The sequence below is a fragment of the Raphanus sativus genome, chromosome 2 (assembly GCF_000801105.2).
Source record: "Raphanus sativus cultivar WK10039 chromosome 2, ASM80110v3, whole genome shotgun sequence".
NCBI lineage: Eukaryota > Viridiplantae > Streptophyta > Magnoliopsida > Brassicales > Brassicaceae > Raphanus > Raphanus sativus.
The window spans coordinates 27721723-27736051 of record NC_079512.1 but is presented as its reverse complement, the minus strand read 5'-3'; the positions used below and the strand labels follow the sequence as shown (position 1 = coordinate 27736051).

Sequence of the window (14329 nt, the reverse complement as noted above, 5' to 3'; positions counted from 1 at the left end):
TGTATAGATTATTTTTGTTTTTAAAACTTAAGTGATTTTTTTCAAAAGTTATTATTATATATTTTAATATTTTGTTCAATTTTGAAAGGTAAAAGGTTCAAAATATAAATAACTTCAAAAATTTTGAACAAAATATCAAAATATATAATAATAACTTTGAAAAAAATTCACTTAAGTTTTAAAAATAAAAATAATCTATACATTTTTTTTTATAAATAACTTTAAAATTTTAAGTATATCTAAGATAATTTAATTATAAATATTTTATTATTTATATTTTAGTAATATATAAGTTTATTGAAGATATAATAAGTAAAAACATGTTATGTATTTATATAAATCAAAAAAAATTATCACCAAAGTTTTAAAATTTAATACGATGAGAAAATAATAGTTTATGTAATTTCAACTTTTTAATAATATTTCAATGTAGATTTATGCACGTTTTAAAAAATTCGGGTAGATTTTTAAAGATTTAGTTGAGTTCAAATCGTATTTGACACTAACCATTAGTTTGGATTGTATTTGGCACAATTTAAATTGTTCAGGTTGGAATAGACATGTTTCTCAATCGGGTTAATATGTACATCTTTATACTTAATCAGATTTAGACTACTGTGTCACTTCCCCATTGGGCTTTCTAGTTAAAGGAAGGACCACCAAAAAAGACTATTTAATTACTTTTGAAGTTATTTCCATTATTTATTTTCAAACTTTTTTGACCAAACGTAAAAGCTCAAAGATTAATTGCGCCTTCGTGAGTAAGTCAGGTCCTTTGATCAAGTCAGTGTTTCATCCTCCCGATGGCTCCTCCACCGGGTACAGATCCGGCGAAGATGCAACAGATCCAGCAATTCCTCACCTCCGTCCTCTCTCAGCGCGGCCCCACCGCTCTCCCCTACGCCGATACCACCAAGTGGCTGATCCGCCAGCACCTCCTCACCCTAATCTCCTCCTACTCCTCCCTCGAGCCCAAAACGGCGACGTTCACGCACAACGACGGCCGCTCCGCGATCCTCCTCCAGGCGGACGGAACGGTCCCGATGCCTTACCAGGGCGTCAGCTACAACATCCCCGTCGTCGTCTGGCTCCTCGAATCCTACCCTCGCGATCCCCCGCGCGTCTACGTGAACCCCACGCGCGACATGATCATCAAGCGCCCTCACTCCAACGTCTCCCCCTCGGGGCTCGTCTCCCTCCCTTACCTCCACGCCTGGGTTTACCCTAGCTCCAACCTCCTCGATCTCGCCGCTCAGCTCAGCTCCGCCTTCTCCCGCGATCCGCCCTTGTACTCTCAGCGCCGTCCTCCTCCTCAGTCGTCTCCTTCGATCGGATCTGGATACTCGCGGCCTTCGCCGTCGCCTCCGATCGGATCTGGATACGCGCGGCCTCCTCCTCCGTCTTACCACCAGCAGCAGCAGCAGACGGATGACGCGGCGGAGGTTTACAAGAGAAACGCGATCAACAAGCTGGTGGAGATGGTCCACGTGGATCTCGTCACGATGAGGAGCGCGAGAGAAGCGGAGGCGGAAGGGCTGCTCAGCTTACAAGCCACACTCGAGAGGAGAGAGGGAGAGCTCGCCAGAGGCTTGCGGGAGATGGTTAGCGAGAAAGAGACGCTGGAGCAGGAGCTGCAAGTCGTATCCATGAACACCGACGTTCTCGATTCTTGGGTTAGAGAGAACCAAGGCAGATCCAAGACGGATTTAGATGATGTGGATAGTGCCTTTGTATGCTTGGAGACGATGTCGAGACAGATGCTGGAGTGCACTGCGTCGGATTTAGCTATAGATGATGCTGTTTATGCGATGGACAAGTCGTTTCGGGATGGGGTGTTGCCGTTTGATCAGTACTTGAGGAGTGTGAGGTTGTTGTCGAGGGAGCAGTTCTTTCACCGAGCGAAGGCGGAGAAAGTTAGAGGGATGCAGATGGAAGCTCAGGTTGCTTCTATTGCAGCTAGGTTGCAGTTGTGAAACAACACTGGCAGGGTTTCCTTGTAACTTTTGATGATATTTGATTACTGTCTATAGGGATGTATACCTTACTACATAGTTGCATTGATCATACTTTGGGTTCACCACTTACCAATCTCTCTGTCATTGGTTTTTTGAAATAATGAATCAATTGGTTTGGGAAAAGTGTAGGTTTTTTGAGAAAATGATGACAGTGAACTCACTTCCAGTTCCATCCATTCGATCTCTGGAATATGAAAATGAGTCCAAACTTATGGTGGGTGTATAATAATAATACAGCATGCAAACCTCTCCATCATCATGTCTTGATTATGGTTTGCTTTGATCGACCGTCCACCTCTCCATCACCATGCCATGGTTAACAGAACGTAGAGAGCCATAATGGTTCAGCTTATAAGAAATGATGATACCTAGTTCCTTATTCTATATCAGTAAAACATGTATCAAAATTTCACCGGTTAACAGCATCTATTTTAAACACGTTTGTCGGATTCTTGATTCATTCAGCTCCAGGGTGATAGGGAGAAAAGAGACCGATAGGCTCATGACAGGCAAAGCTTTGCAAAATTTACTCAAAACACATACCTCTGAAAAATATTTTGATTGATGGGTTTAGTAGCCAAAACCCAAAAAAAAAAAGATGAGATAAAAGCTTGATTCTACGCCGTCTGTGGGGATCGAACCCACGGCCACGGGATTAAAAGTCACGCGCTCTACCACTGAGCTAAGACGGCTACGTTCATTGATCACGTTATTTTCTATTTGTCGTCATCAATCTAAGTGTATTACATGGATATTTGCATTGCATTCACCTAGGCGACATAAAATAGACCTATATATAGCTAAGAGATGAGCCTCTGAACTTCACCTTGGTTTCTTGAAACAGTTATTGGTATATATATGGAACAATCATCTACATTTTACATCAACCTATTCTAGAAGCTGACTGCGCATACATCGGCGGTTAAGGCCATAGCATAGTTCCTCACCAGAGCAGGCTCCTTATTTCAAGAGGTGGAACCGCAGACAGATGCATTAGATTCTGGAATACAACATGACCAATTGACAACAGTGAGAAGTGAACTAATCTGCATTCTGTGTTTTTTTTCCTTATCCTTTGTTAACAACATTAATTATCTCAGACAGATTTATAAAAAGAGTTACCAACTTGGATTTCATTGTTGTTATTTTTTTTGACAAAATGGATTTTTATTGTATATTAAAGGTATTTTATCAACGAAAGCCCTGACTAATCAAATAAATTTCTCGAGATTATGATCTTGTAGCTTTTAGCCTCATCAACGAAGATGCCTTGTTAAAGATGGGCTGCAAATCCGAGCAAAATCTAAAACACAGGGATAGAGTGTGTACAATATGTTCCCTACACTGATCTCAGTATGTTCCTTACATTCTTCTAGAGAGTTTTGCAACAGTACTGGCTGTCTAAAGAAAAGTTTCTCGATTAGTATATATTTTAAAATATAAAATGATTTTTTCAGTTTAAAATTAAAAATGTGTAGTATTTATGTGTAGTATTTCAACGTGACAAAACACTATATACATACGTGAATACAGAAAAATAAAACTTGGATTTCCTGTCATTCTTAATAATACCTTTGAACACACAAAAAATCATGTTAATATTAATTACCTTTAAAAATAAAAATGCTAGATCTTTTTCTTTTAGTTTTAATATTTCATTTTAACGAAAAGAGATACATGACAATAAAAAGCTATTTTCCTTAATGTATATTAATTATTTTGTTTTAAGGGAAAGGTATATTTTGTTTTTGGAAAAAAATCTTCTAAGTACATTTGTATACACTGCATGTCTCTCGTCGTGGATATAATACCTTGTATGATCCAGTGACGGAGGTACACATGTCGAACATGATAACACATAGAGTAAATGTGATAAATCTCTTTTTATATATAAGAAACGTTAATTAAACATCTAAGCACAAAAAGGTTACTAGATAACAAAAGACAAGGGAGGATCTATGGAGGTGGGTGAAGGTAGCAGTTCTAGAGGCCGGCCAAAAAGGCCGCGGATCAGAAAAACTGAAGTCATCAGTTACGAGAAAAGCGTCGTCCAACTGTCAAGAGAAGGGAGACAGACGCATTTGGTTGTGGACCGAGCTCGTAAGACGCCATTGAACACTCGTGGTAGATCTTACTCTACTGTCTTTGATAATACCTCTCCTCAATACAACTGGCTTCGCGATGGCTGGCTCGTTGAGGAGCGTCGCATAATGCTGACCGGCCGACTTTACCGAGTAAATCTCTTTTCTTTAGATCTATATGTTACGGGATGAATATAGTGATATAGTGTTTTATTTGTTATTTTAATGTGGATCAAAGATATGGATTGATTTCTAGTGTAACAAATCTTTCTTATTGCCACTTTGAAATCTACATAATATATTTAAGTTCCAAAAGTTATTACTATGTGTTTTGTGGTGGATCACTTCTGGCATTCGGGTGCCCTAAAACAAGCAAACATAGATGCGTGCATATAGTTTTTGTTAAGATTCAATACGAGTCATGTTATTATGTTTTTGTTACTACCAAACTTCAAAGATGTTATTTAGCAAAAGAAAAAAAAACTTCAAAGATGCATGTGTGCATATAGTTTCCTACTTAAATCAGATTCATTACGCTCTTTCTAATGTTTCTCACATGTTTTACTCCATATCTGAAATTTTTTCATGTGTATCAAAACACGTCTCTATTTTCATGTGATTTTGTGTAGTACTATTACGATCCACTGGGACAAGTATACGGTACAAGGCATGAAGTGGAGCAGATATGCGCATACATTGACAGGAATAAGAACAGAAAGAAGCGCGAGGTCATCATCATCGACTAATATTCTGCTATGTATTGATATCCTTATCATTTAAGCTATTATAAATAAAATAAAAAGGTTCAATTCCAAAATACCATGGACAAAAGGAATTAACCCGTGTTTTTAATATAAGGACTATCTAATTAAGCCTTTTCTGTTGCTGTTTAATCTATGGAACAATCAAGTACCTTTCTTTGTTGTTTCATTGTTTGCAAAACTTTATACTATGAGAGAAGTTTAAAAAACACTATTAGGTTTTTAGCAAAAAAAAAAAGAACACTATTATGTCTATATCAATTTGATTGAGTTTTTGCCTGTGTACATGCTTTTTTTTTTGGAACTCAATGCCTGTGTACATGCATAGTATCTTTGATGCTAATCTCAATACTGCTCACACTCCTAGATCTTCACGGCACCTCCTCCATCATAGTGTGAGCTGCTCCCAGCGGAGAAAAGCAATACCTACTTCGAAATTAGCTTTCAACAACGTCAACAACACCGTAAAAAGAGTCAACAATGGTTGCTATCAAAAGTTGCCTGACTATTTGGAATGCCAAATTTAGAATAGCATGATACTTTTAGAGTGGGCAATCTCGTTTTTTTTTCAAGATTACTACCAAAATAAACGATTACAAGCTAATCCATCAACTCCGACAGGATATTTACAAACTGGAACCTTCAGTTGCCACCTTTCACAAAACAACCAAATGAAAACGGAGCATTGAATATGAACAAATTAAAGAATTTGTCTAAAGTACAAGTTTATATACAAAAAAAAATAATGTCTTCATGGACCCTATCACCAAAATATTTACAGAACCAAATCAATTAGAAACTGAAATATGAACAAATGTAACATAAAAGTAACCAAGTTACATCTTGTGTTCTGCCAGCGATGATAAAAAATCTCAAAGTTGGAAAGGAAATGAAAAATAAAAAAGTATGCTTCTGTTGTTTTTGCCTTTGTACAGTTTTGCCCACGTTGCTTCCTTATAGTCTTCAAGTGAAAGTGTTACTGTCATTACCTTCTTTACATGGACGGACCCACCATTATTGCAGCCGCTTGATGTTTCCCGTTCTGTTTCAGTTGGTGCTGTGACCAACACCTATGTGCTGCCAAGACTCTGTCTAGCAGTTCTTGAGGCACTGGTTCCCCTCTCCGTTGCTGCGGTGATATACTTGCCGTGTGAACCAAAGTTTTCCATTTGTCCTGCAACAATCACAATGTTAGTGGAACCATTAAGCAAAGATTCGAAGTGTATTTGAACAGTTTCTGCAATGTGTTTTACCTTCAAGTCCACGTAGGTTCGATGACTTGCCTTATCGAAAGAACGTAATTTCACATCACGCCACCTGTGGGATAAGAGTATCAATCATTAGTTGACCGACCCTCAACCAAGTTAACATATTATCAGCTGAGCCAGTCTGTTACCTTCCAGTACCAAGTTCCTCTACAGCTTGTACTAAAGCTTCTACCTCTGTAACAGAGAATGGTCTCCTGGTTCTGCGCTGTGAAACCTCTGCACGTTTAGGTTTCTCGTTAAGTGGGACAATTGCAAGAGCCGCAGCTTCCAAGGCTGAAACTGGAACCAGCGCTTTTAGATCTGATGAAGGTTGTTCTTCATCAGCTGACACGTCACTCTGATATGGAACTAGTTCCTGGTTATTCTCCACACATTTTCCAGAGCTAATCACATGATCTGCTTCTTGAAGATGGAAAGGAACTCTAGAATCTAACGCGGGAGAAGCTGCGGACCTGGCAAGATCAAATGGTTTTCCTTAGGAATACACTCTCTAGAACTTCACACAGCAAACAAAAACAAGAAAAAAGATATATGAGAAAATTGGTTAAAATACCTTTCTGACAAATTTGTAGAATCAGTTGGCGTAGAGATGGCAGGAGTTTCAGAGCAAAGAGGTACAGGTAGGTTTTCGAGATCAGGCTCCAAGGTGAAGCCAAGGTTGCATAGATTTTCTCTACATGAAAGACCAGTCTGTGATAGAGTGTTACTGTCATCTCTAACCTTCTTTCCTTGGACTAACACCCCTATACGTATTCCATCACCGAGTAAAGCTGTAACAGCCTCCATCACCGTCCTCTGTGACCAAAAAGTGTTCAGTATCACGACTAATGTTATGTTCTGAAATCGAAAGACATTATAATCACACACACACCTTCAGTGAGCCTACTGTTGCTGTTTCTGGAACTTCAATAAAAAGCTCTGGAATCCTAAAGGACTTGATGCTGAACTTTACTGCAAAAACAAGGAAAAATAACATGAGAACCTTATTGCAGAAGAGAAAACACCATTTTCTGTATTTTAGCAAAAAAAAGCCATAAAAATTTATGAAATCAAAACCATCCCAGCCAGCTAATGAAGCATGTGGATATGGACAGAGATACGTACCTGATTCTCCCTTGTGAGGTGAAGTGGTAACACTCTCGCTACTGAGTCCTCCATCAGAGTTTACGACCAACCCTTTGTCAGACAATCTTCTCTTCCTAAGAACCGTCTCATGCTTCCATGGGTTATAACCATGCCACGACTTTCTCTTTCGGTACAGAGACTTTACACAGCCATCTAGACAGATATCCACAGGTGGAGTAAGAAACTGAGCAGAAGCTACAAATGATGCAATATCAAAGAGAACATGATACTAACCTGTTCTAGTGTCTCCAAAACACTTTTTCATTATTCGATGTCTAACACGTGTCAAAGGCCTATAAGGCCTACATCTGTCACTAAATCTATAGTACTTACAATAGTTTTCGTCATTATCTCTGCAAACTAACTTAGATTGATTCCTATACCCTTCCAAAGAACCATTGGAGACACCAATACCATCCGTGCCTGGTGGCGTTTTTACATCGCCATCCAGGTGGAGTAGTGGTTGGGGAAACTGCAAATGTAACTGACTTGGATCCTTCAGGCCAGAGATTAAGCTAACTGCACAATCCTCTTTCTTGTTTCCTCCACACCCTACAAGGGGCTTCGAAACAAGAGCTCTCTTACAATCATTTTCCAGACAAGTCTCGCTAGTAATATCACTAGGAGGGGACTTTGACGCAAGCTCGGATTCACAAGGCTTGATGATATCTTCAACATGTTCTTGCTTGATGCTCCCCCCTATAAATGCATTGGTAGAGGTAGAGGTAGAGGAGGAACTTTCGCTTTCTTCTAGCAACTTCCCAGCCAGAGAAGCGAGCAAATCAATTGCAGGGATCCCAATGTCATCGTTCTTAGTGCTTGATACCTTCCTCTATAGAAAACAGACAACAACAAGTCATCAAATAGTGAAATTAAAACGAATCCAAATGAAGAAGAAGCATCATGCAAGGAGGATCTTTTCTTTATTAATATTACCCTGGTGGAACGAGGAGCCTTGGGAATACTGGAGAAATCAAAGCCACAATTAAACCTCCTCTTCACCACCATTATGAGCCTGCAGAGATTCAGATCACATATTTAGTTTCATCATATGATCATCTCCACCAAAGTCTACAGATACGACGTCGTAATCAGGTAGAGGTTTATAAATATGTTGAAGGCCAGATGCAAAAAAAATCATCATGATATACAGATCACATTAACAACGAAACCCTTTTCTTCTGAAACACGTATAAAAAACATGATCTTCCTCAATCAGATCTTTCTGATTCTGAAAAATGGAAACGTTTCTTACTTAGAAGACAAATATTTTATTCGAAATTTCATATCAATATTTACCATCACAATTAACCAAAAACATGTGAAACAGATCGAGAATTTCAACAAGAACAGAGTCGAGATCATGAATCATAATGATTAAAACTGACCTAATCAGCCAGTTGATTACAGATCACGCAATCTATTATAATCTCTAAATTGCCCAGTAAAATCTGGTTCTCAACAATCGCTATACAATGCGAAGAAAATTTAAAAAGACTGAGAAGATTTTAGAATGAAGATTTAGCCATCTCTCTCTGTCTCTGTTCTAGAAAAGAAATAAGGAAGAAGACACAAAACCCTTTGAAAAGAAACCACAACCCAAACAAAATGCTTAAACCCCCCAAATTTATTATTTTCCAGAAAAAAATACAATAATATATTGACCACACAACCGGATATGCCGCTTCTGTGGATATTGATTTACTGCCTCTAGCCGGTCGCTCTTCTTAGTTCTCCCCTCACATTTCGTTATTAGTTAACGACACGTGGAGGATACTCTCACTCCACGATACCTATTTTCGTCAAGAAAAAATAAATAAATAAACAAAAATTTCGGGATTGGATCAAATATTTTTATTCCATTTGAGGGAATATTATTATTATGAGGATGTGATGACTCGTGGATCCCCACTTTTTTACTGTTCCCGTGCACGTTTAACCATTATTGGTCCACGTATTTTCTTTTGCTGATGTGGAAATTGACCTCCATTTTCTTCTTCTTTTTTTCCCCATTCACAAATTAATTGTCCGAGTGAGTTCTTAATTTTAAGTCGAATCTTTTTTATGCTTTGATTTGAGTCTTCATTAATTAGAGGTCGTGGAAGGTAGTAATAAGTTCTTTAGATTTTTTTGGAAACATTTTATTTCTTTCTCATTAATATATTTCAAAGCTCTTTAAAGTGATTTCTATAATAAGTTTCTTGTAAAACTATGGCGATTATCCATTTTATTTTATTTTATTTTGTTTTATAACCATTTCAGTGTTTTTTCTTTCTCAAAGTTCATTTTAGTATTACCTGTTGGGAAAAGAAAGCATATTCCTAGTTGTATAAAATGTTAAATCACTAGTGTATATATATCAATAAAATATTTGTTTTGTTGCGTATTATTTTTAGTATAATGTTCATGAGATCCAACTACCTAACAACTCGAGGATATTCCATTTAATTTTGAAAGTCAGTAGTTGGCAGAAGCTTATCCCAAGATATAGTTTGATAACAAAGGTCTAAAAAAAAGGATCTAAATAAAACAAGAAAGACTATATATATAAACAAAAATTCACATGGTTGAGATTGTCACACTCAGACTCCCCTCACATATTTTCTTAAATTTTAATACGCCGCGCTAATGTTGGATTTGTATCCATGTTGTATATGAAACAAATCCATGTGTTGTGTTTCTTGTACATTGTACTATATATTATATGTACATTTATATATATATTGCCAACATAGCATTTCAGAGTTTCATAATTCGATCGGATTCCACCGGCGATATATCGTTCCACTAGCTAGTTGCTCTTCCAACTTCGAATTTTATTAATGTTGTTATACACATTACTGATATTTGTTGTATTAATAACATGGTTGTTGTCATATCATATGCGAATGTCAAATACAAAATCAATTGTATATGCTAGATGCTTGTTTTTATGTATGCAGCATATATACACGTACGTGGACAGAGTTGTATACTTGTATTCATAAGTAACTATGATGTATTGGAAACACGAGGAAGTGAAATCACAATAACTATGATTACAGAAATTTGTAACCGTTAATTAATTCATAGCTATGATTTTCAGAAGAACATGGTCGTTAATTACCGACCAATAAAACTGTCATAATCGGCAAAGCAATCACCAAACGTGACAGTACTTTCAATCTCTTGTGTTGTTTGATGTTTTGATTTGTCTGTTATTCGTAGATCAAAGAAATTTCGAACTAACTAGCGTCTGTCTGCCTGCCTGGTTGATTTTGTGACAGGATAAGTGACACAGACTTTTCTTCATTATCCGATTTCTTTTATTTTGGTTTTCCTTATTCTTCTTGGGTTTATCTCTTTTTCCTTTTCCTAGCTAGGTTAAAATTCTCTATGATTTTACTATATATATGTAGCCTTACTGGCAAAGTTTTAGACACACAATCAATAAACTACTTTTCAGCTATTACTTATTTCTCAAGCAACCTTGCTAAGTGCATACGAACTCTATCTTCTGAAGTGATCATCTCCTAGATCTTTGTTTATCTGGTCTTCGAATCTATGGTAGGATTTTTAGTTTGAGATCTATCTATCCAGATTTTCTTTCTCAGATTTGGTTAGGTTTAAAAAGATGATTAAGAATTTTACTGCCGAGGAGAAGGAGGAAAAAGAGAAGTTGAATAAACAACAAGTTGAGTCTTGGAGGATGATGAAAAAGGTCAACATGGCGAGGCCTGAGTTTGCGACATCTAGAACGGTGGTGTTGTGGGACATGGACGACTGTCCGCTCCCCAATGGTTATGAACCATGTCGGCTAGGTCCGAGAATAGACACTGAGTTGAAGAGTGTAGGCTACAATGGTGAGCTCATCATCATTGCCGTTGGCAACCTGGAGGGGATCCCTTATGACTTCCTGAAAGCGCTCTCTTCCGGTGGAGACGTTATTAAACATTCTTCTTTTGGTATTTTTGATGAAGTGGTTAGCTTTTTTCTTTCGCCTGGTAGTCAACCTCCCATCTCAATAATGCTCATATCCACCATTGTCTCACTACGGGAATCAGTAACTCGCAATATTTACATGAGGGATATCAGTGGATACAATCTTCTTCTGGCATATCCACCAAATAGTGAACCTGAAGACCCACACCCTTCATCTCTAGTCTTCGTTGGTGGAGAGTGGCTCTGGGGTAGGGATAGCTTACTGAAAGATTCAGGGTCGGAGACAAGAAGACTGGACACTGGCTGCGAACAATTTTCTTGCAAATCATGCAGGCAGTTTTTCCCCAGCTTTGAAGATTTCAAGGTGCACCTTGAGACCAACGAGCACACAAATCGTGTTAGATTGGGTGCTAGTATGAGGGGGTTGAAGTATGTTTTGGCTGCAAAAAATTTTGAGGCTAGGAAGCAATCTAAGAATTATCTTAAATTAGTGGATGGGCAAAAATTGACGTTTCAACGTCTTCACGAATTTTTAACTTTCGATGGAAAGAAGAAGGCAAGCAATTTGGAGTTTCAAAAAGAAGAAGCTCAGTCTTCCCTTGCAAAGAAGAATCCTACTGCCAAGGAGAAGGAGGCAAAAAATTTTGGTGGTTGAACAACAAGTTGAGAGTCTCCGAGGCCTACTTCCATGGCCAAGAAGCAATCAAAGGCAAAAAAATTGAAGATTTGCTGGGAGTACGTACTTTGCAAAGGTTCTCTTATTTAGTGTTTATTTTCAAGTCGTGTTTTTAATTTTAAGTTTAACCAAAATAATAAATGAAAATCTATCTAAGTTATGATTTTAAGTATAAATTAAATATAATTTTAAATAAATCAAATAATAAATTCTAAAATATTAAGAAAATTATGTTTTTAAATATAATTTCAACTAGGTGTTTTGCCCGCATTTGCGGACTTAATAATTTTATAAAAAAGTATAAATATATATATTATCAATTAAAAAATTATTAGAATAAAATTATTCTCATGTTTTTGAAATATTTAAAAATTAATTATATATTGATTTTATATATTAAAATGGTTTATTGGTTTATTGACTTTTAAAATCTTAATCAAAATTTTTATTATTGATATGATAATTTTATATTAAATATTTATTAATTTTTTTTTAACGCTAAACTGTATAATAATGCTAATCAATAATGAAAAAAAATATAATACTTACAACGGTATCAGCCAACACCAATTCAATCGAAATGATTTTTGAATTTTTCCATGTATTCCAAAGTTTTAATATTTTGACTTTAATTTTGTAACAATCTTTTGCCGGATCAATATCTCCAATAAGAACAAGAGAAGCGGGTTTTCTTTTCAAAAAAGACATAGTTGGAATGTTATTGTTTTTGCTGAGGAACTTTATGATTCGTGTGTTTGATTTCGGAGGGACGTAAACGAAAGAAACGTATATATAGTAGCTACAGTCGGTCCATATTTTCCTTAACCTAACATATAATGGTTTTCATTGTTGTTATTATCTAAAACATTACTCAATGTACGTATATTTACATTTATTTTAAATTTTATCCAATAGTTGTCTTCATGAGCGTTTATATTTATAGTTGTCTTCATGATTTTGGTCAAACAGGTTTATTATCGACATTTATATTAGTTAATGATTTATAGTAACCAACTAAAATATTTAAAAATATAATAGATAAGTTAAAAGTATAATTACCAACTATAAATAAATAATTGGATACATGATAAATACAACTTAATATAATTAAAAACATGATTAAATAATAAGAAAAATTATATAACATGACACATAAGCAAAATTTCCTAAAAATACGAAGAACATGACAACTAAGCAAAATCACTTCGTAAATAATAGTATAGATTTAAAATTTTACAGCTACACGTGGTTCAAAAAAACACTTAGGGGGGTGTATTCAACTGACAGTTTCAGGTGATTTGTATTAAAATGACAAATCCACTGTTATTCAAACATGAATTTTAAAAACTCATTTAAAATCCACTATTATTGAACTTGACATTTCGTAAAATACTCTGAAATCCACTGTTATTGAAAATGTTTTAAGTTGTGGGATTTTAAAGTTTTGAGGTGATTTTAGGGTGTTTGGGTAGAGTTACCACTACAACTTCTCGAGATTCTCCACTGTAATTAAGCCTGAAATTCACAAATAACTAAGCTGTTACTAAAATTTTAGAACAGAAAACATGAACCAAATTGAAACCAAATTTATTCTAGAGCTGAAACACATAAACCAAAGTGAAATCAAATGGAAAGCTGAATGGATATTCTAATATCTAAAATACTATTCATATATCCCCAAAAATTAATTATATTTATTTTTGAAATTACCAAATATTTTTAAAATACTATTTATAAACCAAAATATACGAAAATCAAAATATCTGAATATGTTTATTAAAAATATAAAAATAGAACTAAATTATCTAAGAACTGAAATATCCGAATATCATCAAAAATATTTAAATTTATTTGAATTATCGGAATTACTGAAACCTGGCTATTTATCTAAATTATCCAAAATTAACCAAAAACTGTAATCAAACTATAATTGAAATTTTATCGAATATTAGCTAGTTTTTAATATTATTATCTGAACCAAATTAAAAACAATTATTTTGAACGGTTATCTTTAGAACCTGAAAAATCGAAAACCACCAGAGAAAATCGAACCGAAACCAAAACCCAAGGATAACGGTAATGAATCTTCCTCTACTTCATTACATAACAATAACATCAAGGCCCAACAAGAGACTATGTCCTAAAACAGAAGTTAAAATGTTTTCTCTTAATTGAAAGTATCAGCTAAATTTATTCCTCTGAAAGGACAGATCAAAATTTATTCAATATTATTAAAACAAAAAACATAATCTATTGATATAGGTGTACTCTAATTATTTTAATATAATTACTAGATTCTGATCCGTCCTTAAAAAAGCGGGTATATTTTTTGTTTTACATTTTTTTTTTAAAAAAAGATTTTTATATTTGTGTTTTTATTTGTATAATATTTTTCTTAAATGATTAATAAGAGGTTTTAATAATTACATTCAAATAGTTGGACAACAACTATAGTGAAACCTCTATAAATTAATAATGTTCG

The 14329-nt window shown here is 35.5% G+C and overlaps 4 protein-coding genes and 1 non-coding gene across 5 annotated transcripts; 3 read left to right on the top strand and 2 right to left on the bottom strand.

Moving 5' to 3' along the window:
* Positions 1–707: 707 nt before the first annotated feature.
* On the top strand, positions 708–2138 carry LOC108817914 (protein ELC-like). Its single transcript, XM_018590745.2, has one exon. The coding sequence runs from the start codon at positions 804–806 to the stop codon at positions 1971–1973; it is 1170 nt and encodes a 389-aa protein (XP_018446247.2). The 5' UTR covers positions 708–803; the 3' UTR covers positions 1974–2138.
* Positions 2139–2635: 497 nt separating this feature from the next.
* On the bottom strand, positions 2636–2707 carry TRNAK-UUU (transfer RNA lysine (anticodon UUU)). The gene has a single exon. It is a non-coding gene; the product is annotated as a tRNA-Lys (tRNA).
* Positions 2708–3971: 1264 nt separating this feature from the next.
* On the top strand, positions 3972–4842 carry LOC108839339 (uncharacterized). The gene is made up of 2 exons (XM_018612121.2): positions 3972–4249; positions 4726–4842. The coding sequence occupies exons 1-2, from the start codon at positions 3974–3976 to the stop codon at positions 4840–4842; spliced, it is 393 nt and encodes a 130-aa protein (XP_018467623.1). The 5' UTR covers positions 3972–3973.
* Positions 4843–5631: 789 nt separating this feature from the next.
* LOC108823800 (telomere repeat-binding protein 4) lies at positions 5632–8863 on the bottom strand. Its single transcript, XM_018597084.2, has 9 exons — positions 8639–8863; positions 8187–8265; positions 7485–8082; positions 7230–7403; positions 6997–7076; positions 6679–6920; positions 6254–6577; positions 6111–6174; positions 5632–6031 (listed from the first exon to the last, which is right to left on the bottom strand). Exons 2-9 carry the CDS (start codon positions 8256–8258, stop codon positions 5852–5854), a joined length of 1734 nt encoding a protein of 577 aa, XP_018452586.2. The 5' UTR covers positions 8259–8265; positions 8639–8863; the 3' UTR covers positions 5632–5851.
* Positions 8864–10659: 1796 nt separating this feature from the next.
* LOC108839338 (uncharacterized) lies at positions 10660–11996 on the top strand. Its single transcript, XM_018612120.2, has one exon. It carries the CDS (start codon positions 10864–10866, stop codon positions 11824–11826), a length of 963 nt encoding a protein of 320 aa, XP_018467622.1. The 5' UTR covers positions 10660–10863; the 3' UTR covers positions 11827–11996.
* The last annotated feature ends 2333 nt before the right edge of the window (positions 11997–14329 follow it).